At 42.2% G+C, this 25867-nt stretch overlaps 1 protein-coding gene across 1 annotated transcript in view; it reads left to right on the forward strand.

Moving 5' to 3' along the window:
* Nucleotides 1–25867, forward strand: part of CARD14 (caspase recruitment domain family member 14) — a 104400-nt gene that overhangs the window by 31699 nt on the left and 46834 nt on the right. The window contains exons 4-11 of the mRNA XM_056549913.1: nt 2730–3055; nt 6122–6274; nt 8136–8255; nt 14100–14225; nt 16238–16390; nt 17930–18064; nt 18853–18950; nt 19867–19940. Of these exons, the coding sequence (XP_056405888.1) occupies nt 2730–3055; nt 6122–6274; nt 8136–8255; nt 14100–14225; nt 16238–16390; nt 17930–18064; nt 18853–18950; nt 19867–19940 (1185 nt within the window). The remainder of the gene's footprint in view (nt 1–2729; nt 3056–6121; nt 6275–8135; nt 8256–14099; nt 14226–16237; nt 16391–17929; nt 18065–18852; nt 18951–19866; nt 19941–25867) is intronic.

The following is a 25867-nucleotide window of genomic DNA, read 5'->3' on the forward strand; positions in this document are numbered from 1 at the left end:
TGGCTTCTTATTCCTCCACCCCTTCCTGCATAGTAAATGTAAAAGGCTCAGTGCTAGAAGCCAAACCCTGTTCATCACTGACTCTTGAGCTTAGAAGGAAAACATTACTTTATAAAAATTAGTTATCAGTTAAGAGGCAAGTATCATTGTCAATGTCTGCAGCTCTTATCATGATATATAGCTGACAGATTCCCTTTAATAATCAATTGCACTTGACAATTAGCTACATTTACAAGATATTTCAATATAGCAATACAGTATGTTACTGCCTATCAATTCAACCAAGGAGGTAAAGGAAAGGGATACGGTGTATATAGGGAGGAGCTGTGATTCGATATTTCTGCATATGCATTAATGTTATTTTGTCCTAAGAATGTATCTAACTATCTTTTGAAGCCCTCAACTCTTCCTGCTGTGACCAGTTCCTGAGGCATACTGTTCCATAAATTCACAGTTCTTATGGTAAAGAAGTCTTGTCACCCCTGGAGACTAAACCTTTTTTTCTCCAGACGGACGGAGTGCCCTTTTTGCTTTTGAGGGGTTTTTATTTGGAATACTTTTTCCCCATATTTTTTGTATGGGAGGTTTGTATACTTAAATGTGTTAATCATATCCCCCTTAAACGTCTCTACTCAAGACTAAACAAATGTGTACATGGCAAAAAGCTTTGGATGCAAAATTCTAATGTGGCAGGCACAGGGAGTTAGACAGACTGTGGTACATGACTCGGGGTGGTGAGATGTATCACTTTGTGATGCCAAGGCAATGTTAACCTACGTGGTCCAAGGATTGGACGGTTTTTCCTGGGCCAGGCACTGGATAATAAATACCCTGATGCAAGCTTACAGATAACTGTCTTTACTGAGGCAGGAATAGATGTTGCAATCCTCACAGTGCAGATTAGAGTAGAGGAGATGCAGAGTACCCTTGGGAGCCCTGTAGAATTGCTGTGACTTTTAGTATTTTACCTGAGACTTTAGACTTAATTCTGACTAGGGTTCTGATAGTGTCCAATTAACACTACACCGCCAGGTATGAATTATCACTGTGTGGCCTATCGACTCACCGGGTATTATGCCCAGAATTAGGCATCTCTGACACCTCCTGGGCGGGGAAAACTTGCAGAATGGCACGGTCACTTGCTTAAAGATTTACTTTTGTCTTCCCTTGAAACACCTCACACTCCTGCTGTCTCTACTCCACACTGCAGCTCACACTGAGCTCTGCACTCCACACACACTCTCTAGACTGGATAACTCCTCCCCCTACACTATAGCTAAGGGACCTCCCATTGGGCAACCAGGGTCACATAAGTACTCTGCATCATGCCTCCTAACAGATATCCTTTACATTTCTTAAAGGTACAGTGCAAAAAAATTTTTTATTAACAGACAAAGACCAAATTGTTATGACCGAGGGTGGAAATGGAGAGTGAGCACTAAGCTGTCCCTAGAAACAATCTCCCTGCCTACTTGCCCATCCACCCTAAATAATGAAAACTGGGCGCCGGTCCCTTCCTGTGCTAAAGTGCAATGGGCGTAAAGGTAAATAATACAGTACATAGTTGGGGACAGGCCAGAAACGTAACGGAAATACAAAAACCAGAACAGATATATACAAACAAGGCAGAATAAAGCGTACTAACATACAGTACAGAAACTGGAATCAAGATTAACGGCAGATATGAATAAATGAACAATACTAGATATGGAATAAGTATACAGCAATAACCAGGAGATGCAGGGGATGAACAGATAAACTGAATGTCAAACACTAAACAGGTCATGAAACATTGAACACAGTTCACACTGGACACAGAACACTCAACACAAATAGATAAACGTTCGGTGCATGTGCTAAAAACACAAAAGATCAGAAATCATGAACTCTCTAGACTCCCCATAGACTCCTAGCCAGTGGGCAATTTCACCGAGATATCAGAACGCTGGCCTAGAAGGAAACAGAAATATAATACACGGAACACTGGTACAGGACAAGAATAACTCCTAGACAGACGGATAGCACTAGGCTCAGGAATTCTATCCTAGGAGTTGTAGGAACTAACAAGGTAAAAATTGAAGTGACAAAACGCACAGTGTGAACACGGACTAAGATATATCAAAGAGTAAATGCCGTACGAACATACACAAATACTAAAACCCGGAAAATGTACTAAAACCAAGCACACTAAAATCTATATCATAAACAGGAGTAATAACCATGGTTAAAACTCAGATAAATACTAAAACAGACAAAAGCAAAGTGCATAATAAAACAGCGATGGTCAGAGTAAAGTACTAATCACCAGCAGAGAGTACCAGCAGAGCTCGGGTTTACATAACTCTGCCCAAGTTCCCATAGGCTAAGAGCATTAACTATTCCCTAGCCAGGGAATAGACACCAAACAGACACCAAAACAGAAAAATACAAAAACACAAAAACGGACATTAGACAAATTTTAAAGCATCACCTGAGCAACGGGGCCTTGCGCAGGCACCTGAAGCAATGTTCACCTGACAGAATGCACTCCAGTACCGGGACACCACACAAAGTCATATTAATTTTGTTGGATTTATTTTAAATTCTATGTGTTTAATGTTTTTACATTCAAATATATTTTCACATGATGGTATTTATATTATTTTGCGGAACTCACTGAATCTGTGTTTTTTGGCTACAGTTTGTCTGAGAACAACCTTTTATCGAAAGCAATTCTCCTTTATCTTCAGAACTTATTGACATCAGCCAGCTGAGTGTTTTTCTCATGACCACACTAAATAGTCTGCAGGAGGAGTTGCTGCAAGAGAAGCAGCTTAAAGGGACATTGCTCCACCATTTGCACAAAATGCGTGAAAAGCAACAACAGTTGAAAGAGGAAGGAGAATGTATACGAAGTATGGAGCATGAAAACCAGCGACTCCGCAGAGAGATGGATGCCCAGAGTCAAATGCTGAGCAAACTGAAAGATGAGCAGTATGAACTGTCCATGCGCTACTCACATGCATTACAGGAGAAGGACATTGTACAGAGCAGGAATACTGAACTGCAGGAACAGGTAAGTAGTTGTTGTTTTTATTTACTTTGTTTCACACGTATAGATTAAACACCTTAGTATACAACTATGTGACATATATGAATTGGAAATAACCAAAAACAATAAATACCCTTCAGGTAGGGCTGACAACTGTATTTTTACTTCATGGTTCACACCAAATGCCATTAAAGGGGTACTACCCTGGAAAACATTATTATTATTATTATTATTTTAAATAAACTGGAGTCAGAAAGTTAAACAGATTTGTAAATGACTTCTAATTAAAAATCTTTATTCTTCCAGTACTTATCAGCTGCTGTATACTACAGAGGAAGTTCTTTTCGTTTTGAGTTTCCTTTCTGTCTGACCACAGTGCTCTCTGCTGACACCTCTGTTCATTTTAGGAACTGTCCAGAGCAGGAGAGGTTTGCACTGGGAATTTGCTCCTACTCTGGACAGTACCTAAAATGGACAGAGATGTCAGCAGAGAGCACTGTGGTCAGGCAGAAAGGAAATTCTGAAAGAAAAGAACTTTGTGTGGAGCATAGTTACATAGTTACATAGTTACATAGTTAGTACGGTTGAAAAAAGACATATGTCCATCAAGTTCAACCAGGGAATTCAAGGGTAGGGGTGTGGCGCGATATTGGGGAAGGGATGGGATTTTAGATTTCTTCATAAGCATTAATGTTATTTTGTTCCAGAAATGTATTTAATCCTGTTTTAAAGCTGTTAATTGTTCCTGCTGTGACCAGTTCCTGAGGTAGACTGTTCCATAAGTTCACAGTTCTCATGGAAAAGAAGGCGTGTCGCCCCTTGAGACTAAACTTTTTCTTCTCCAGACGGAGGGAGTGCCCCCTCGTCCTTTGGGGGGGTTTAACCTGGAACAGTTTTTCTCCATATTTTTTGTATGGGCCATTAATATACTTATATACGTTTATCATATCCCCCCTTAAACGTCTCTTCTCAAGACTAAACAATTGTAACTCCTTTAATCGCTCCTCATAGCTAAGATGTTCCATGCCCCATATTAGTTTAGTCGCGCGTCTCTGCACCCTTTCCAACTCCGCAGTGTCCCTTTTATGGACTGGTGCCCAAAACTGAACAGCATATTCCAGGTGAGGCCGTACCAATGCTTTATAAAGGGGGAGTATTATGTCCCTGTCCCTTGAGTCCATGCCTCTTTTTATACATGACAATATCCTGCCGGCTTTGGAAGCAGCATACAGCAGCTGAAGTACTGGAAGGGTTAAGATTTTTAAATAGAATAATTTACAAATCTATTTAACTTTCTGGCACCAGTGGAGTACCCCTTTAAAGTCCTAAACTGAATGCAGACATTAGTATTTTGTAGAATCTGTGTTTTTCCAGTTTGTCCATAAAATGTTGTCTGTTCATAGAAGTTGTCCAAAAATAGTGAGGTTGTCAGCTGTAACTACTGAATTACCCTTTTGGGGCAGAGGCCACCAACCTAGTCCTCAAGGCCTGCCAACAGTCCAGGATTTGAAATTTTTCCTATTCCAATGAATAGTGGGCCTTGAGGACTGGGTTGGGACCCCGCATTTAAAGGTTTGGCCATACTTAGTGGCCACGCCCCTTGTGACATCATGCCACGCCCCCTCCATTTCTGTCTATGGGAGGGGGCGTGTCGGCCGACAGGCCCCCTCCCGAAGACATGAATGGAGGGGGCATGACATGACATGAGGGGTGTAGCCGTGACGTCACGATCACGGCCTCCGGCTCCAAGCGTTCTAAACAAAATGTTCAGAACGCTGGAGCACCGGAATACCCCTTTAAATCCTGATACTTTCCATAAAATGTAACTAGCTTTTGAAAAAGGGTATAAGTTGTATGCAGCTTCGATTTGTCCAGTACATGACCAAAAATGAATAGCCCTCGATAGGAGGGAGGAGAATTTTGAGCATGTCTTGAAATAAATGGACCGAACAGAGAATTCAGGGCAAATTAAGATGTAAAGGAAACAGTAGCCTTTGAAATCGTAACCGGAGACTTAGACATAGTGGGGGAGATTTATCAAAACCTTGTCCAGAGGAAAAGTTGCTAAGTTGCCCATAGCAACCAATCAGATCACTTCTTTCATTTTTCAGAGGCCTTTAAAAAAAATGAAAGAAGTGATCTGATTGGTTGCTATGGGCAACTCAGCAACTTTTCCTCTGGTTTAGTTTTGATAAATCTCCCCCAGTGATCCTCCGACTCTTTATTCATGGTGTGGAGAGAGAAGGAGATATGGGTGAAGAAGCAGACCACCACTCCGTGTTTCTTCTCCGCTGATGGCGCGAAGTATAAAGTGGTAAAACACCTACATAAGAGTGTGTTTACACTACGGAATTTCTGTGCATGGAATTGCACTTCACGGACCTAAACATTGGTGTGAATGGGTTTTTGGCGGACCCATTCACACTGCAGAATATATATAGGCATGGAGTGGGAAGGTAGCCTGAGGATATCATCCAGCAGCAAAGAAGGTGGGAAACTGCAACTGTAGCGCCTGTCCCTGGGCACCGCTACCACCGCAGGCCTCAACCGCACATCCTCACATTGGGGGAGATTTACCAAATCTTTTCAGCGGACAAGTTGCTGAGTTGCCCATAGCAACCAATCAGATCACTGCTTTCATTTTTGAAAAGAGCTCTGAAACATGAAAGTAGCGACCTGATTGGTTGCTATGGACAACTCAGCAACTTTTCCTCTGGACAGGATTTGATAAATCTCCCAATGCAATGTGGGGTTTGTATAGACTTTTTCCACTTACAAAACTCATATTTGGTGAATTATTTCAGTAAGTTTATTCAATGCCTTTTTTGCTGAGCATTAAAAAAAAAAAAAAAATATATATATATATATATATATATATATATATATATATATATATAGTTTGTTTTTATTCAAGAATTTATATTGTAGGTATAATTGCACAGAACTGGACTCTAAATGATTTACGTCTGTTTTATATATATATATATATATATATATATATATATATATATATATATATATATATATATTATGTTGTGATGTATAGTGCAGGTTTAGTTGTTTTAACATCATTTTCGGTAAACTTTACAGTTTTATTCCGTGAAAGAGGAGCTGCACAGAGTGAAAATGGAGTTGCAGGTAGCTCAGAGTTGGACTAACCGAGTTCAGTGTGAAGAAGAATTGCAAGTTCTGCAGAAAGAAAACAGGATTCTAAAGGAGAGGCTGGACGGACAGAATAAACTGGTGAGAAACTTAATTACAAAATCTTTGCATTTAGCAGAATTAAATGGAACTAAAAATACCTACCGTATGTTTACTATATAGTCCAGATGCAAAGTAGAAGGAATGACATACTGTATGTCACAGTTGATCATTTTACACATAATCACATAATATTGTCACATAGTTAGGGATTTATACCCTAAATGGTCCCTGTTTAGAAATGGTAAACAAGGTTCGTGGTTAGGTCCGCCATTATTTAGTTTATTAGTTATGGTACTGATAAAAGTCTAGAGTTATATTTTATTGACCCTTAAGGTCCTTGACTGTAGCTAGTGGTAGGATTTTTAGGCAAGTTGTATATTATACACTCAATATAATGAAGAGATATAGTTAAAACAAACATGGTAGTGTCATGATAGTGATAAAATATATCACCAGGGTGTTCACATGGTAGTTTAACAGGGGAAATGAAGGTGTAATCCAGCTCCCCCCCAAACAGGCGCTCGGACTGGACTTGGACTCGTTCCACAATATTGTATAGAAGAAGGGAAATGTCCAGCGGCAACTCATGAACTCTTTATTCAGTTGCCATAGGAAACAACACACGGACTCAGGTAACGTAATGCGTTTCAGCCTCGGAAGGCCTTAGTCATGACTAAGGCCTTCTGAGGCCGAAACGTGTCACATTACCTGAGTCCCTGTGATGTTTCCTATGGCAACTGAATAAAGAGTTCTATTCGTGAGTTGGCGCTGGACATTTCCCTTTTTCTCTACTATAATAGGGGAAGTAATAAAATACTTGATCACTCAGTAAAACTTAAAAGCCTAAAGACTCGTCTGGCCAACTGGCTGGGAATACAATCCTAAACACTGAAAAGTTGTGGCATTGTGGAAATCATAGGATCGATAGACATGTTACTGATATGAAAACATTAAAACAAAATATTGCAAATATCTTGATTTATTCAGCGTTCAATATGAGTGCCACAGGCAAAAATACATATACTGAATGTACCTGGTCAGCAAATCATCAAGATCCGCTGCTGGCAGCTTCCATTGCAATGATGACCCAGATGTGCTCGATGGAAGACAAGTCCAGAGACTCTGAAAGCCATGGAGCACATTGAGGCCATGTATAATGCTCATGGTCTGGCATTGTTGTGTGGTATAAATGGCTACTGGGACACTCCAAAGAAATGGCCGTACCATTGGTTCCACAGGTTGTTAGTGTACCTGGAATAAAAACTAGAGGGGTCCAGTTACCGTACATTATACTACCCCATAATCCCGAGAGTAGGACCAATATATGTGCACTACTTGCTGTCACTCCAGTTACTTGTTGGTTTTGAACATTGAACAGTGATGACATCTTAAACTTTGTGTATGGTGATCATTTGGAATGATAAACCAAGGTCTCTCACTTTAAGGATTTTGTCCTCCTTGGTTTGTGACAAATGGTGATAACTGATAAAAAACAGGAGGCATTGCACAATCATACTGTACTGGCTCATCTTAGGTTTCATGGGGCTGAGGCTGAAAAATGTTGCTTTAAATCGGGCTACAGATTGGAGTTACATAGTACTGTATTTGTATAACCTTATGTATTGTCTTCCTTGATGTTACAACTTCCTGTTTAATAAAAACGGTCATGTAGGTATATGATAATAGTTATGTCTTACAGTGGTCTGAGCGAGTCGATCCAGATAACTGATCCATAGGCTCTTAGTTAAATCCACAGCTGAATGCTCCTGTGCTGCAGGAACCCAGCGATCATGTGGAAATATGGCCACAACTATAAGCATCTGGTGTGGATGCTGTTATCTGGATCAAAAACGGTAAGATTCCCTTTTCTCTTCTGATCATTTTGAATTTATTACTTAAGGTGGAACAGCATGGACAAAACCAGTGCTCAGATGAGACATTACCAGATTCAGAAGTGTTAATGGCTGAGCTAAGGACTGCCAGAAAGAAAATCGCTGCTAGTGAGACGTCAGAAAAGATGGTAGGACTATTTATTTCTTTAATGATTTAATGGGTTTCTCATCTTTTGTGTGTCTACACATTACCATGTCCCCTCTGACCTATCCTAAGTACCTTTGAAGAACACAACATATGCAGAGGTTTACTCTATCTTTCTCTTCCTTTTTTAATGTGCAGTAAGTAGATGTTTATATTTCATCACCCTTCAAACAATATATAACCAGTGTCTGATCTGACATTCACATAGCTTGGCCTTAGATGGCTAAGATGCGTTCACTCTCAATGCTTTTATTTGCATAGTTATGTTGAACTCAAGTAAAAATACTATATCTTCAGATAAACTCAGAAAATACACGTAACTTTGCCTAAAATGCGTGCTCCACGTTTTTTATGTTAAAATCCAGGTCAGCCCATTGCTTTGCACAGCTTGCTAGGTATTGTAATGTGATAACTTTTATGGGATCGTTCACTACTGGCTGGGATTTGTAGTACATCAATTGGACACTGTACTGCAGGTGACACGAGGTCATCCAAGGTCAGCTCACTGATTTATGAAGTGCTCAGCTGGCTTTAAAATTCTATTAAATTTGTGAAGGCTTTCTGGAAGAAATAGTTCTTTCTCTCTCCAAAATAGTGGCCGTAATGCAATACATAGGGCTTTTTCAGCCTCTTAAACCCACCCCAATACCGTCTTCTCATTGGCTTGGAGCTGTATGGCACATAATGCAAAGCAAAGATTGGATAACAGGGGATCATGTGATCTTGCTGATAGCTGAAAGGTATGCTAGGTATACCCTAACGTTTACCCCTACTTCCTCCTCTCATTCAGGCACCAAAACGCCCGGCTTGTTCATCTCTAGTCATGATGTTCAAGCAGGTACAGGAGCTGTGCCCCTACCATCAACAGTAGGAACTTGGCTGTCATGACCACCATCAAGGACTAAAGAAACCTCAGCTTCCTGCTGTTATACCCTATAGGAAAAAAATATAGTCATTTGGTATTGCATATTTGTATACCTAAGATTGAGATATTAAGGGACTTTAGATTCAGAGAGTTTAGAGCCAATTGTACTCACTTACTGTCTTCTTCTGTGTGTTAACTGCAACTCACTGTTTTAAGCTTTCTTGGCTATCCCCATTAGTAAAAATGTGCTCAATGCTGTCCAATGTACATCTTGCTCAATGGATCCACTCCTTGAACAGCCCTTTGAGGGTGCATACTGTTGTGCGAAATGTGTGCATATTGCTCATTTGGAAGCACAGGTCCTGGATCTATCTGAGCAACCAGCAACATTGAGATCTATTGACAACATGGAATGGAGTCTGCTGAGTGAGCAAGCACCCACTGGGGCAGATGTGGGGGAGGGTAGTGGTAAGGAGGTGTAGGAGAAAGCGGCAGCTAGCTGGGTGACAGTTACAATGCGGGCTAGAGGGAAGTGTGTGAGGGAGGCTGGTCCTGATCTGGCACACCCCAACAATTTTCAGATGACAGGAATGTTAGATCAGAGCTAGCACTTCTGCAGCAGGACACTGTCCTTGACAGCCAGAGGGTGTCTGCTCCAGAGTAGGAGAATAAGAGAGCAGGGCAGGCCAGAAAAGTGCTGGTAGTGGGGGATCTTATTATTAGGGGGAACAGACAGGGTTATCTGGCAAATAGACCAGGATCATCGAACAGTGTGTTGTCTACCTGGCTCTCTAGTTCGACATATTGCGCATCAGGTTGACAGATTATTGGGAGGGGCTGGTGATGCCCCAGGGGTCATTGTGCACATTAACACCAATGACAGTTAGGGGTAGGGTGCATTCCCACCACAATTTCTTAATACGGTGATGGGATTTGGCTGGGAGAAGTGAAAACCAGGCACTCCCGTATCTCAGCCGGACCCAGCCCGCATCTCAGTCATTTGAATGAGCTCACTAGAGTCAGATAATGACTCCGGATGGCAAATTTTTGCCCCGTATCTGGTTTTGTGACTGGACTGAAAACTGTGGTATACTACAGTTTTCAGTTCGGTCAGAAAACCAGATACAGGGAAAAGATTAGCCGACCGGAATCACTATCTGACTCCGGTCGACTGTTTCAAATGACTGAGATGCGAGCTGGGTCCAGCTGGGATACGGGAGTGCCTGGTTTTCACATCTCCCAGTCGAATCCGATCACTGTATTAAAGAATCGTGGTGTGAATGCACCCATAAGTGGGGCAGTAAGACTACGAACCTCTCTGCCACATGATGTTGTGATGGTTAATTCATTAAACATGTTAAGAAGGGAAACCTTTCTTGGAAAATATAATATTACAAGCTATGGCTAATAGATATCTGGAGAGAGAACATTGATTTGGAACTGAGAAGGAATATTTGCCCTAGTATGGAGCAAATAGCATCAACCTCATGGGAGTTATTTTTGCATTCCCCTGGATCGTCACAGTAGGGTTATAGGTTGAACTTGACGAACTTCATTGTCTTGGAATCCAGCTGACTGGTAATGGTATCAGTTGCCAGAACACCAACAATTAGGTATTAATAGCCTATCCTGATGATAGGTTATCAATATGTAGACCTGGAAAACCTCTTTAACCCCTTAACGATGCATACGTATACGTATATTTACGTCCTGTGCCGGCTCCCGCAATTTAAAGCGGGATCGCGCCGCGATCCCGCATCATATCGCGTTGGTCCCGGTGCTCATTAACGGCCCGGGACCCGCGGCTAATACCACACATCGCCGATCACGGCGATGTGCGGTATTAACCCTTTAGAAGTGGCGGTTAACCCCTTAAGGACCGGGGGTTTTTCCGTTTTTGCATTTTCGTTTTTTGCTCCTTGCCTTTAAAAAATCATAACTCTTTCAAATTTACACCTAAAAATCCATATGATGGCTTATTTTTTTGCGCCACCAATTCTACTTTGTAATGACGTCATTCATTTTGCCCAAAAATCTATGGTGAAGCGGGAAAAAAAATCATTGTGCGACAAAATTGAAAAAAAAACGCTGTTTTGTAACTTTTGGGGGCTTCCGTTTCTACGTAGTACATTTTTCGGTAAAAATGACACCTGATATGTATTCTGTAGGTCCATACGATTAAAATGATACCCTACTTATATAGGTTTGATTTTGTCGGACTTCTGGAAAAAATCCTAACTACATGCAGGAAAATTAATACGTTTAAAATTGTCATCTTCTGACCCCTATAACTTTTTTATTTTTCCGTGTATGGGGCGGTATGAGGGCTAATTTTTTGCGCCGTGATCTGAAGTTTTTAACGGTACCATTTTTGCATTGATAGGACTTATTGATCACTTTTTATTCATTTTTAAATGATATAAAAAGTGACCAAAAATGCACTATTTTGGACTTTGGAATTTTTTTGCGCGCACGCCATTGACCGAGCGGTTTAATTAATGATATATTTTTATAATTCGGACATTTCCGCACGCGGTGATACCACATATGTTTATTTTTATTTACACTGTGTTTTTTTTTTATTGGAAAAGGGGGGTGATTCAAACTTTTAATAGGGGAGGAGTTAAATGATCTTTATTCACTTTTTTTTTCACTTTTTTTTTGCAGTGTTATAGGTCCCATAGGGACCTATAACACTGCACACACTGATCTTCTATGTTGATCACTGGTTTCTCATAAGAAACCAGTGATCAACGATTCTGCCGCATGTCTGCTCATGCCTGGATCTCAGGCACTGAGCAGTCATTCGGCGATCGGACAGCGAGGAGGCAGGAAGGGGCCCTCCCGCTGTCCTGTCAGCTGTTCGGGATGCCGCGATTAGCCGCGGCTATCCCGAACAGCTCGACTGAGCTAGTCGGGAACTTTCACTTTCACTTTTAGCCGCGCGGCTCAGCTCTGAGCGCGCGGCTAAAGGGTTAATAGCGCGCGGCGCCGCGATCGGCGCTGCACGCTATTAGAGGCGGGTCCTGGCTTCACTATGACGCCGGGCTCGCCGTGATATGACGCGGGGTTACTGTGTAACCCTGCGTTATATCAGAAGAGCAGGACCAAGGACGTACCGGTACGTCCTTGGTCCTTAAGGGGTTAAAGCTGACCGCCGCTTCTAAAGTGAAAGTGACCCGGCTGCTCAGTCGGGCTGTTCGGGACCACCGCGGTGAAATCGCGGCGTCCTGAACAGCTGACAGGACACCGGGAGGGCCCTTACCTGCCTCCTCGGTGTCCGATCGGCGAATGACTGCTCCGTGCCTGAGATCCAGGCAGGAGCAGTCAAGCGCCGATAACACTGATCACAGGCGTGTTAATACACGCCTGTGATCTGTGTAAAAGATCAGTGTGTGCAGTGTTATAGGTCCCTATGGGACCTATACCACTGCAAAAAAAATGTAAAAAAAAAAGTGTTAATAAAGGTCATTTAACCCCTTCCCTAATAAAAGTTTGAATCACCCCCCTTTTCCCATTAAAAAAAAAAACAGTGTAAAAAAATAAATAAATAAACATATGTGGTATCGACGCGTGCGTAAATGTCCGAACTATAAAAATATATCATTAATTAAACCGCACGGTCAATGGCGTACGCGCAAAAAAATTCCAAACTAAAAAGCATTTTTGGTCACTTTTTATACCATTAAAAAATGAATAAAAAGTGATCAAAAAGTCCGATCAAAACAAAAATCATACCGATAAAAACTTCAGATCACGGCGCAAACAATGAGTCCTCATACCGCCCTGTACGTGGAAAAATAAAAAAGTTAGAGGGGTCAGAAGATGACATTTTTAAACGTATACATTTTCCTGCATGTAGTTATGATTTTTTCCAGAAGTGCGACAAAATCAAACCTATATAAGTAGGGTATCATTTTAAACGTATGGACCTACAGAATAATGATAAGGTGTAATTTTTACCGAAATATGCACTGCTTAGAAACGGAAGCCCCCAAAAGTTACAAAATGGCTTTTTTCTTCGATTTTGTCGCACGATGATTTTTTTTTCCGGTTCACCGTGCATTTTTGGGTAAAATGACTAATGTCACTGCAAAGTAGAATTGGCGATGCAAAAATAAGCCATAATATGGATTTTTAGGTGGAAAATTGAAAGGGTTATGATTTTTAAAAGAAAAGGAGAAAAAAACGAAAGTGCAAAAACGGAAAAACCCTGAGTCCTTAAGGGGTTAATGTGCAATAGAGTACTGTACTTTGTGTTGATGATCATGAGATGCATTGACTACTCCTCCCTTACAACAACCATTGACTGTGAATAATCTATCAATCATGAACAGGAAGTGGAATGAGGAAGAAGTAACCAATGCATCTCTTGGATACATCAGACTCCGTCATATTCAAGTTCACAGTCAACACATTTTTCCTTTGTTCTTTTATGGGTCACCTATTCTTCATTCAGTGTTCTTGACAAGGCATCAACAAGTAGTAGAAATTGGCCCTGTAATACAGTTTATGCTTTCCATAGCTCCTTAGCATTCCAAAACAACAGTGCCAACCACTGAGCCACCGTAATGCCAAAACATGTGGCATTCTACTCATTTAGGAAACCTTAGCTTCCCCTCTTGCTCCTGCTAAGGTTCTGAGCTGCTACTTAACAAATTGTCATTGAATGAGCATCCTTAGTGTATATTCAGATGACAGATTTTTCCCTAAACCCATGAATTTCTGCTGCAGATCTTTCTGTGCTTTGGATTTTATTGTGGTTTCATTGTTGGTATGGCACCCTTGCCCCATTATGCCACATGGAAGTTAACCAGTGTGAATGTGATTTTACTTTTTCACATAACTATATAAAGTAATCTGGTTAGAAAGTATCCTATCCATTTGCTTTCTTGACCATGATAGCCCACTGATAATAAAATCTGAAAAACATCATAATATGATGGAAATTGTGTATTTCAGTGGAAAGAAGAAAAAGAGACAATGCTTCGAGATTGCCGAAATTTACAGAATAATTTTGATATCTCGAAGAAGAAAACTGAAGCATTCCATGAGCAAGTTTCTGAACTACAGAAGGAGCGCGACCAGGTATATGAGTAGTGGCATATATAAATATATATAGCTTATTGAACCAACAGGATTTAAATGTCATGACATATAGCAAACTTCTAAGGAGGGCTCCTGGAGAATTACAGTGTTGTGATACAATATAAATGGAGAAGATCCCCTGGATATCCCGGGCAACTGTGGAGAAAAAAGGGGTCTGCAGGGGCGCACACGGCGGGGGTCCTGGAGATTAATCGTGGACACCATTTAAAACAATAAAGGGTTTATTATGCAAACGGATGACGTGTTTCGGGAGTCCAGCTCCCTTTTTCCAGTCTTAAGACTTGAAATCGGAACTGGACTCCCGAAATGCGTCGTCCATTTGCATAATACACCCCTTTATTTTTTTAAACAGTGCCCGTGATAAATCTCCAGGACCCCCGCCGTGTGTGCCCCTGTAGACCCCTTTTTTCTCAACAGTTGCCCGGGATATCCAGGCGATCTTCTCCTTGTACATTGGATCCACAGAACTTGGCTCCGGGTGGGTGGCAGCCGTGATACACCTATAACATATACGTGCATTGATGTTGAGCTCTTAGTCCAACATCACCAGGCAAGTGGATTTGCTTTTCCTTAAATATTTCTATCCACTTGGATAACGGTACCAGGCAGTGCCTCTGTAGTTTTTTTTTGTCCCCCTTTCTGGATACAATGTAAACACTATATATATTTGACATGCAGTGTACAACTTATTTAATCCACTATATTAGTTTCGTCAATACAAAATATTTTCTGTCAAACCACGCAACTATGATGTCATGGTTCTTTACTTGTGGTCATTTAGAAAAAAAACATTTTATACGTTGGTGAGACATATCAAAAGTTTTTATCGACCAATGAAAAAAAAGAGCTCTCCTGGCTCTGTGTCAGGTGACCTGGACTGACTTAAAAAGCGAGTCTATGAGGCTGTCCTGGTCTAATAGAGCATATAGGTAGAAGGGAACAGAAAAAGAAAGGCGCTTTCTAAATGCAGTAGTTTGCCTGTGGATAAAACAAAAGGGTATATAGAAAACACAGGTGGGTTTGCTCACTCACCTTTCAGTGTTGCGCAGCAGGCACAACACTGTGAAGCACATGTGTGAGTATGTATACTCAAAAACGATCCTTGTAGCAGCCTTGTGTCCTGGTCCCGAACATCAGTGATGACGGCCGTGCAGATTCAAGTAATGTAGAGGTATGTACCTTTCCCTGGTGAGGATCGCACAGTCGCGCTAGCAGGAGGCTGTCTTGTCAAGTACACACAGGAACAGCAGTAGTAAAACCAAACGGGTTTATTGGTAAGTATAAAATAAAATAAAAACACCCCAGACTTGACGAAGCAAGGGGATCCTTGCGAAACGCGTTGTCTCTGTACCTGTTTTTATTTTATACTTACAAATAAACCCGTTTGGTTTTACTACCGCTGTTCCTGTGCGTAATTGACAAGACAGCCACCTGCTAGCGCCACTGTGCGATCCTCACCAGGGAAAGGTACATACCTCTACATTACTTGAATCTGGTCTAATAGACACAGAACGGGGAATGGAGCACACTGCCGCGTGACTCCCTTCCAGCTCATTCTTGCTGACCATAGGACATGTTAAGGTACTTTGTGTTTTTTGCAGCTATGCGGCAGCCAAAATTAACTTATCCCCTACCCACAAGATAGGGGTAAGTAGCTGAGGATCCCCTTCCCCACCCCCTCCATTGATTTCTATGGGAGCTCCAAGGAGACCCGAGCCCAGCACTCGGGCCTCATTGGCGCTCCCATAGAAAGGAATGGAGCGCGTACCGTCTAGTGGTAGATAACACACACTCCTTACTGAGCAAGACAGAGATAAGTTAATTTTGGCTGCAGTACCCCTTTAAGCTGCTTTGTTGTCAAGGTGGGGATGCACATACTGTACATTTTTGAATGTTTGCACACACTTTTATTAAATCAACTCGGAAACAGCTACTAATCTGACTGGTTCACTTCTAAAATATGGATATTATCTGTCTAAACACATGTGCAGGCATACAGAGCAAGAGACATGGTTCAAGCTGAGATTTCACAATTTCTGAATGAAAAGGATTCACTAAGAAAACAAGTTATGAATCTTACCGATTGTAATTCAGAGCTCAAACAGCAGATTCGAAGCTTGGAAGCACAGCTACAGAACTTCATGGTAAGATAAGATTTGGTTACACAAATTTACATGGAAAATAGGCAGTTGTGGTGGTTGGGACAATTTTCCCAGGAACAGACATGTTAAAATAACATTGGATTTAAAAATATTCTACCCTTGAATCTTTTTGTCTCCCGAAAGTAGAACATCACTGAAGTATCCAATGATGACAGCTTTCATGTAATCTTAGATAAAACTATGAAATGTACACAAAAGTCCATGTTTGAAGTCTGACCTAGGCACAGCTTTAGACACACAACACCTTTTATGAAAAAAAAATTTGTATCTAGATTGTCAAAACTGAAGAGACTGGTGATCTCTTAAAAATCTGGTGTTAAAGGTTTTTAAAAATAAAAAAAAGTGATACTCACCTTCCCTGATCCTCCATAGCAGCCATTCAGACAGCTCACGGTTCTTGCTCATTACTGCTTCTTCCATCTTCCTGTGATTCATTGTTCCCATAGGAGCTGCCCACTCGACTAAATATTGGCACCAGCAGTGTCCTACCTTGGCATAAGACTGGCTGAGTGGGGCAGTTCTTATGGGGATAATGAGTCCAAGGAACAAGTAGAAAGTAGGAGCCGTGTAAATAGCAGCTGTGGGGTATCAGAAGACAGCAGTATCACTTTTTTTTTATTTATTAAAGATTCAGTCTGACAGATAAATATTGCTTTAACCCTCTACTTGCCACCAATGGCTTGGTTATAGGGGTGGCAGAGGTTATATTTGCAACTAGGGTCCTACCACAGGGAGGTCCGTTAAATAAAAAAATGCAGAAGCGCAATATCTTATCTAGTTTACCCATTTTTATGTGTTTTTCCATCAAAACTTATCAGCTATGATAGGTAGTAAGTGATAAGTGCATCACTGACAGCTGATCTGCACAAGGATTAGCCCCATTGTCATCAATAGGGTTTGCAGCAGATTGAAATTGACATTGAACATTTTTATGCAGGTAAACAGGGTTGCAGAAACCCCATTTATATGCATTGGATGTGGGTAAATTTACTCCCTGTGCCGATTTCTGTTTTAATATGTGTGCACAGGAGCTCAGCACATTCTTACTGGGTTGCACTTATGGCTAATGTCAATTGCTGATTGGGCTGATGTCCAGCATTAACTCTTTAGATGCTGTGATTAAAGTTGACCATAGCTTTTAAAAGTCCCAAAATTAACTTTCTGGTAGCTCAGGGTTGCTGATCGGGACATCCGACAAAATTTGCGGGGTCCTGATTAGCTCAAAGGATGTACAGAGGTCACTAACCTTCCTCCGTCCAGTCTGATTGGTGTTTCTACACTGCAGACAGCCTGTAGTAAAGGAGCACTGATAACACTGATCAATGCTTTGCCCTTTCGTAAAAAAAAAGTTTGAATCACGCCCCTTTTCCTATATGTCAAATAAAATAATGTAAACAAAAATAAACATAAATATATGTGGTATCACTGTGTGTGGTATCAGCTTGTACAAATTGCTATGAGTAATGGGGTTATATTATAGGGTTTTGCTTCATTCTGTATTACTGTTTCTGTCTCAAACAGACAGGAAAACACTTCCAAGAACCCACAGAGCAGATTAACATTTGTCAGCAGTCCAAACACCAAAGACTTGTGCGTATGGATGCAATTTGTCCTTCTGAAGATGGTGACAAGGGGTCCTCTTGCAGCATATCTGAGGTCTGTTAAATCCTGTAAATTATTCCGAAATGTAGATAATGTTAAGTTAAATATATAGCAACTATATTATATTTTTTGCAATCAGAAAACATCAGTGCTAGCCTATTACAGGGCTCGGTTATCGGGTAGGCGGTGCCACATGATTACTAGATCACTTATGCAGCCCTTTACGTCTATTATTGATCGGCAACACATCTGCTATTGCATAGGGCAATGTGTGATCGATGAACAAGAGCTTCTTATCAGGTCAAAATGGTAAGCTGTGATGTCACGTCACAGGCTGTGAAAGCAGTCTCTGCTCCCCCTTTCCCACCTGTCAGCACAGAACGAGACCAGTGATGTGAAGGGGGGAGCTGGTATTACTGCTCCAACTACAGGTTGTTTCTTTCACTGGAAAACCCCTTAAAGCTGCATTTAGACTGGACAAATTATTAATATATGAAGTTATGAACCTATATTAGATATCTTTTAGTGAGGATGTTCGGTTATCATAAAACATAGGTGAACTGTTCAATTATTGCTGCTTGAGGCTGTGTTCACATGTTGCAGATGTGATGCCATCATGATTTTCCACAAAAACGCAGCGAAAAACTATTCATCTCTACTCAAACTGTCGCAGTACTGCCACAACATGTGTGTAACATTGCAACACAGCCTGTAAATGCATATTTATTAAGGTTTAATGTTATTTGGTCATGTTACCTAAATATCATACATCTGTTCAGCGTAATGCTTGCTACATTAAAATGATCATAATGTTTCTGCATCTTTTTGTCATTCTGTTTTAGTCCTGGCAGGACCTAGGTTCCAAGACTAGCGATGACTTTGGTGGACTTATTTCTTGCAGTTCTCTTCATGATGATTGCCTCTCTGGTCTTTCTAAGAGGTAAGTGGCTCAGACACACTTAAAAGCAGGTACAATACCTAGGGATCTGTTCACATTACCAATTAACTCCATTAATTTTAACACTAACATGCTGCTGCTTATACCAGTAAGTAAAAGATTTTAGCATTTCAAGACTCTTTCACATAGGATATTGTGCAAACAAAATTATTGTATTTTTTTTTTATTTTTTATTTTTTGTTGTTTTTTTTTATATTGTGAGATTTTCCAACCTGTATCAAATGCCAGGTCCAAGTGGGGGGATGCCAGCTGCTAACTATATGTTACGCTTGCTGTCAGCAGCTGGAATCAGCGATAACTCCTATCATGGGCATCTAAAATCTAGATGCCAGGTGCTGTTTTTGTTTGGGCTCCTATTGATTTCTTCCTCGTATTTGTGTGTGCTCCTAATAAGAATGGAAGTACTCTGCAGGTGACGCGAGTATTTGACAGGATTCTGAGGAATCCAATTTTTTTCTAAAATTCAGAACAAATTTGATTTGCTCCAAACCTCTACTACTACTCAAATCGAACTACTACTACTACTAATATTATTATTAATACTAATATTATTATTATTATTATTATTAATAATAGTAATAATAATTCAAACTACTGCCACTAATACAAATAATAATCATACTACTAATAATAATTATTATAATAATATTCATACTACACTAATACTACTGATAATAATAATAATTATAACAATAATAATAATAAAAATAATAATACAGTAATAACTGACTGTGAGGGAGGACTTTCCCTGTATTTTTAATCTAGTTTTTATTGTGTAAATAACTTTTATTAATTGTAAATATTAAAAGTAAACTAATAAATATCCATGGTGGTGCTAAATATCAAAAAGGTAACGTGATTCTAAATGTTTTCTTCTATTTCCTTCCATTCATCACAGTTGCTCCAGTGAACTTCCTGATCTTCTTGAGTCAGAAAGAGCAGAGAGAGACTTCGAAGCAGAGTACAAGAAAAGTAATCTCTTCAGCCTTTGTTCACATCATGTCAAATTTTGCGACGTTTTTTATTTTACATGCACTTTTTTGGTCCGTAATCCACAAATATTTTTTGCAGATTATGGCCTGAAATGTGCACATACAAATCGAACATGTTACAATTCTGTTACAAATTCCAACCTAAATAGCATTCGTACCATTATAGATATAAATAGACATAGAGAGATAAAGTTATTTTATGTTTAATGTGACAGTTTTAAATGTGTGTGGGTTACAGCTGTAGTAAAACTTTCCTTTACCTGGGGCAAAAATTTAGGGCCATATTCAAACACTCTTATTTATCCCTCATTTTAAACCTTATCTTCAGCCTTATTTCAGTTCACACACAGTTTTTTCACCTGTATTTGCTTTTGGTTAATTTTTTTCAGACATTAACGCCTCAAAATGAGGCTTGTGTCACGTTACTTATTTTTACAGATGCAAAAATATGCCCTTTTTAATCTACTGTGTGCACAGACAACCACTTCCCCATGGACTTACATAGAGCAGAGCCAGTTAAAAAAAAAGTTAGCCAGGATTTTGCACGTCATGTAAAATTACGTCACTGTGCAACATGACGTTAAGATCAGTCATTAGTGTCCCCTTATCTTTGTGTCACAACCATTAGTGTCCTCTCATCTCTCTATGGGTCACAGTCATAAGAGTACTCTCCTCTCTCCATGGGTGGCGGAAGCATGAGGAGACCATATAGTGGCTGAATGACACAGCATGGAGGTGGAAGAAGCAGGAGGAGACCATATAGTGGCTTAATGACACAGCCTGGAGTTGGTGGCAGCATGAGGAGAACATAAAGTGGCTGAATGACACAGCCTGGAGGTGGCAGCAGCATGAGGAGAACATATGGTGGCAGAATGAGACAGCCTGTAGCTGGCATCAGCATGAGAACATATGGTGGCAGAATGAGACAGCCTGGAGGTGGCATCAGCATGAGGAGAACATATGGTGGCAGAATGAGACAGCCTGGAGGTGGCATCAGCACAAGGAGAACATATGGTGGCAGAATGAGACAGCCTGGAGGTGGCAGCAGCACGAGGAGAACATATGGTGGCAGAATGAGACAGCCTGGAGGTGGCATCAGCACGAGGAGAACATATGGTGGCAGAATGAGACAGCCTGGAGGTGGCATCAGCACGAGGAGAATATATGGTGGCAGAATGAGACAGCCTGAAGGTGGCATCAGAACGAGGAGAACATATGGTGGCAGAATGAGACAGCCTGGAGGTGGCAGCAGCAGCATCAGGAGTCCTCAAAGTGACCCGGTGACAGAGTGGTGCGGTGGGTGGCAATACCAGTACCCGGTGACGAAAGTGGGTGAAAAAAGGAGAACTTGGCATCAGATGTGTGCCATTAGGTGGGTTACAGGATCAGAATAGTAGCTGAGACAGGTAGGCAGAAGAAAACGGTCTCTTTTGTGAAAGTGTTAGTGTGCACAAGTAAGTATTGAGGATATGCATTACGTAAAACTTAACTTTTAATAATATTCTTAGGATAAAATATATGGACCCAAATTTTTTTTTTTAATCAAACAAAAGGAAAGGTGTGCAAAAAACACCATGTGCCACCTACACCACCAAGTATTGATGTGATGCAAAGACCTCTAAAAGGTTAAAGGGAACAGCGTATGGCCCATTGTAACTGGTGGGGGTAAAAACTTCCCCTGTAAGGTCCTACTCTCGCGTTATTAATTCCCTTCTTGGCAAGTGTTACTTGCCATAAAAAGGGCGGTCCCACACAGGAACCTCTCCCTATTTCCACCTACGAACACTGCCAGGTTTTTAGGTGGAAATAGTGATTGGTTCCTGTGTGGGGCCGCGCTTTTTAAGACAATTAACACTTTACTCAAAAAGGTGGAAGAGAACAATGTATTGTCCATTGTAGCAGGTGGGGGTAAAAACTTCCCCTGTAAGGCCAAACTCTCACCCTTTTAATTCCCTTCTTGGCAAGTGTTACTCACCCTTAAAAGGAGCCAACACACAGGAAACTCTCTCTATTTACACCTAAAAACCCAATAAAATGGCAGTGTTTGTAGGGGGAAATAGGGAGAGGTTCCTGTGTGGGGTCGCCCTTTTTAGGGCGAGTAACACATGCAAAGAAGGGAATTAATAATGCGAGAGTAGGGCCTCACAGGGAAGTTTTTACCCCCACCGGTTACAATGGACCATACGTTGTTCCCTTCCACCTTTTAGAGGTCTTTGTATCACATCAATACTTGGTTGTGTAGGTGGCACATGGTGTTTTTTGCACACCTTTCCTTTTGTTTGATTTCAAAAAAATTTGGTCCATATATTTTATTTTTATCCTAAGAATATTATTAAAAGTTAAGTTTTAGCTAATGCATATCCTCAATACTTACTTGTGGTCTGATGCAGAGGAATATCTGTAACTTGGGAGCAGCACCTTAAATATGTTTAGCACTATCCATATTTGTGAAGTGTTGGTGTGGCACCATGGTCAATCTACTCTGATGCATCAGGCATTGGTGGGTGGAAATCCTGGCGTATCCATGCCTGATTCATCTTCACAAAGGTCAGTCTCTCCACATTTTTTTGTGGACAGACGAGTTCTCCTTGGGGTTATTATGGCCCTTGCCGCACTAAACACCCGCTCTGATGGCACTCTACTGGCCAGGTAGGACAGCTTTTCCAGGTCAAACTCTGCTAGTTGCAGCCACAAATGAGGTTTGGCTGCCCAGAAGTCCATCGGATCTTCAAGGTGTGTTGGCATGGTCATGTCAAGGTATGCCACCACCTGCTGGTTCAGGTCCTGCTCCAGGTCTACCTGCTGCTGGTGAGTTGCTTCACTATGGGGTGAAAAAAACTACTCATCAGCGACTATAGACTCAGGCTGCTGCTGATGGAGCTGGTACTGCTCCTGCCACCCCACCCATCCCCAGCAGCCATGGCAGTGGAAGGTGAGTGCAGAGGGCCCCCTGAGTCTTTGTAGTAGGTCAGTATGTCCTCCCTCTCAGTGGATGTAAAAAAGGCCCCCATTTTGTGCCGGTAATGAGGGTCCAATAAGGTGGAGAGCAAGAAGTCATCCTGATGACAATTTGGCGGTCACTACGCAAGCAAGTGGGCATGCATTGTGCCATTTGTGCAAGTGACTCGGAGGGACTCCTTGCCTGCATCTCCACTGCATACTGCCACGGTGTGTCTGGGTCCACTGTCTCGCCTTCCTTATAACCCTCTAGCTCAGTGGTTCTCAACCTTTTTTGCCTGAGTACCCCTTGACAGCCAATTCCCAAATAATTGTAGCCCCATATTAGAGACATTTTGTAATGATTATAGTATAATTCATATGCTTTACTTTCCTCTATAACAGGACCCCTGTACCTCTCCCTATTTCCCCAGTCCCTCGATTTACAAGTGACCTCTTCTCTCACCGGAGTTGTTTACTTTTCCCATACAAGACTTCTCCACAGAACCAGCCAAACAAACATTTTAGGCTTCTTTCTGCAGTACAATACCCACCTATTTACAAACTCCCCGTGTTTATTGTCACACACAGTAATAGTACCCGCTTTGCTTCCCCATAAAGTTGCTGGGCCCCCTCTGTGCCCCCAAATATAGCTGTAAGCCCCCGAACTGCCCCATATATAATTGTCGGACACCATACTGTCCCGCTTTGGTGCTCCACTGCTCCTCTGGTCTGGGGACCTATTGCTATGGCTCATAACAGTAGGTCCCCAGTCTGCAGGGGCAGTGGAGCCACAAAGCTGATGGTAGTTACTGCCCACGGCAGCCCAATGCCGCACTTCCCCTTTGCTGTCCTCCTGCTCAGCTCCTCGATGCAGTGACGTCAGCCTACCATTTCTTTCAAAGTGGTCCAGACCAGTAACCAATGGCTGTGGCTGCCATTACTGATTTTGAGAACCACTGCTCTAGCTCCTCTAGCTGCTCCTTCTCCTCCTCTCCTGTTAGATGAATAGAAAAACTGCCCATCTTGTGAAACCTAAACTGTGCTCCACTGTGCCCCTCCCACTCCTCCTCCTCCTCGAGTTCAGCCCCCACAGGGCTCATGTGACCGTGAGATGTAGGCACCACTTCTCCAGTATCCTGATCAGCCATTGTTTCCAATATGTGTTGTAGTAGATGAAGTAGTGGAATTATGTTGTTCATCCCGTTATCCTGGTGACTGACTAATAACGTGGCTTCCTCAAAGGGCCTGAGCAAACGGCAGGTGTCACGTATGAGCTGCCACTGGTTGACATTGAAATTACACAGGGGAGTCCCCCTATCCACTTGGATCATCAAGAAATCGGTGATGGCTTTTCTTTGTTCGTATAGTCGGTCCAACATATGGAGGGTGGAATTCCAACGTGAGGAAACGTCGCAAATCAGACTATGTTGGGGGATGCCGTTCTGACGCTGCAGCTCAAGGAGGGTGTGCTTTGCAGTGTACGAGTGGCTGACATGCATGCAAAGTTTCCTTCCCATTGTTAGGATGTCTTGCAAATGGGGGGAACACTTCAGGAACCACTTGACAACCAGATTGAGCACATGTGCCATGCAGGGCGCATGGCTCAGGCTTCTTTGTCGCAGCACAGACAAGATTTTCTTCCCGTTGTTGGTCACTATGGTTCCCATTTCCAATTTTCATGGAGTAAGCCATGATTCGATTTCTTGATGAATGACTTTTAGCAGTTCCTCCCCTGTGTGACTCAAGGCAAACCATGTGAAGAACAGCGTGACACTGATGTGCCCTGCACACACGGTATGCTGGAGGGGCACTGAGACTTGTCCGTGCAATGGAGGCTGAGGACACGGAGGCTGAGGAGGTGGAGTCGCACACTGTCACAGGACTAACGGCCTGAGAGAGTGTAGGCGGAAGCGATGTAACCTGTCCAAGTTGCTGTGCAGAAACTACATTCACCCAGTGAGCCGTAAAGGACATGTATTGTCCCTGACCATAGTTACAGCTCCACACGTCTGCGCTGCCATGCACTTTGGTACACACTGACAGGCTCAAGGACTGGCCCACCTTCTGTTCCACAAAATTGTGCAGGGCTGGTAATGCCTTCTTTGCAAATAAATGACTGCTTGGGACTCTCCACCTCGGCTCGGCACAAGCCATCAGTTCTCTGATAGGTGTCCACCACTTGAAAAGGGAGGGGCTGCAGCACCAGCAACTTGGACAGGGGCACATTCAGCTTCTGCGCCATTGGATGAGTGGGCGCATACTGTTGTTTCTTGAACATGGCTTCGCTGATGGATTGCTGTTGGAATGACTGACTCGAACTAGGAGGAGTAAGAGAATCTGGAGAGACAGAAGATGGGTATGACACACCGCTCCCTTCGGTTGAGGTGGTGGAGCCTTGGCTGTCTGAAACAGGGAGCGGCGTGTCACTGGGTGATGCAGCAGGCTGGACCACTACATTGGAGCCACTGTTCTCCCAGGCCGCTTTATGTTGATGCTGCATAGGTTGACACAGGGCCGTGGTTCCAACATTGGAACCCGCCCACAATTCACCTTTTGCCGACACATCTTGCATGTGGCCAGGTTAACATTCTACGGATGCTAGATGAAAAACTGCCACACCGCCAAGTAGCTGATTTTCCAACCAACAGTCTGCACTAACTGACTGCTACTGCCGCTGACTCCAGGAACCCCTGTTCCACTACCTCCAGGGAAGGTAGGCTGCCACGAAGCAGGTGGTCTACCCCCGGGCACATTTGGCTCCAGACTTTCCACTTTTGCCACCATGCTGACTGCCAACTATTCTACCACTTGGCTGGCTCAGCTGCTGCCTCACGGGCAACCTGCAACCCTCTACTCCTGATGATGATGAAGCCCATTCTGCACCCGGCTCCCAAGTGCGATCGGCTTCCTAAACAGTGTCTGCTTCAGGAGCCTGAATGCTCACAACACCACCTCCCACGCTACTCT

The sequence above is a fragment of the Hyla sarda genome, chromosome 13, assembly GCF_029499605.1.
Source record: "Hyla sarda isolate aHylSar1 chromosome 13, aHylSar1.hap1, whole genome shotgun sequence".
NCBI lineage: Eukaryota > Metazoa > Chordata > Amphibia > Anura > Hylidae > Hyla > Hyla sarda.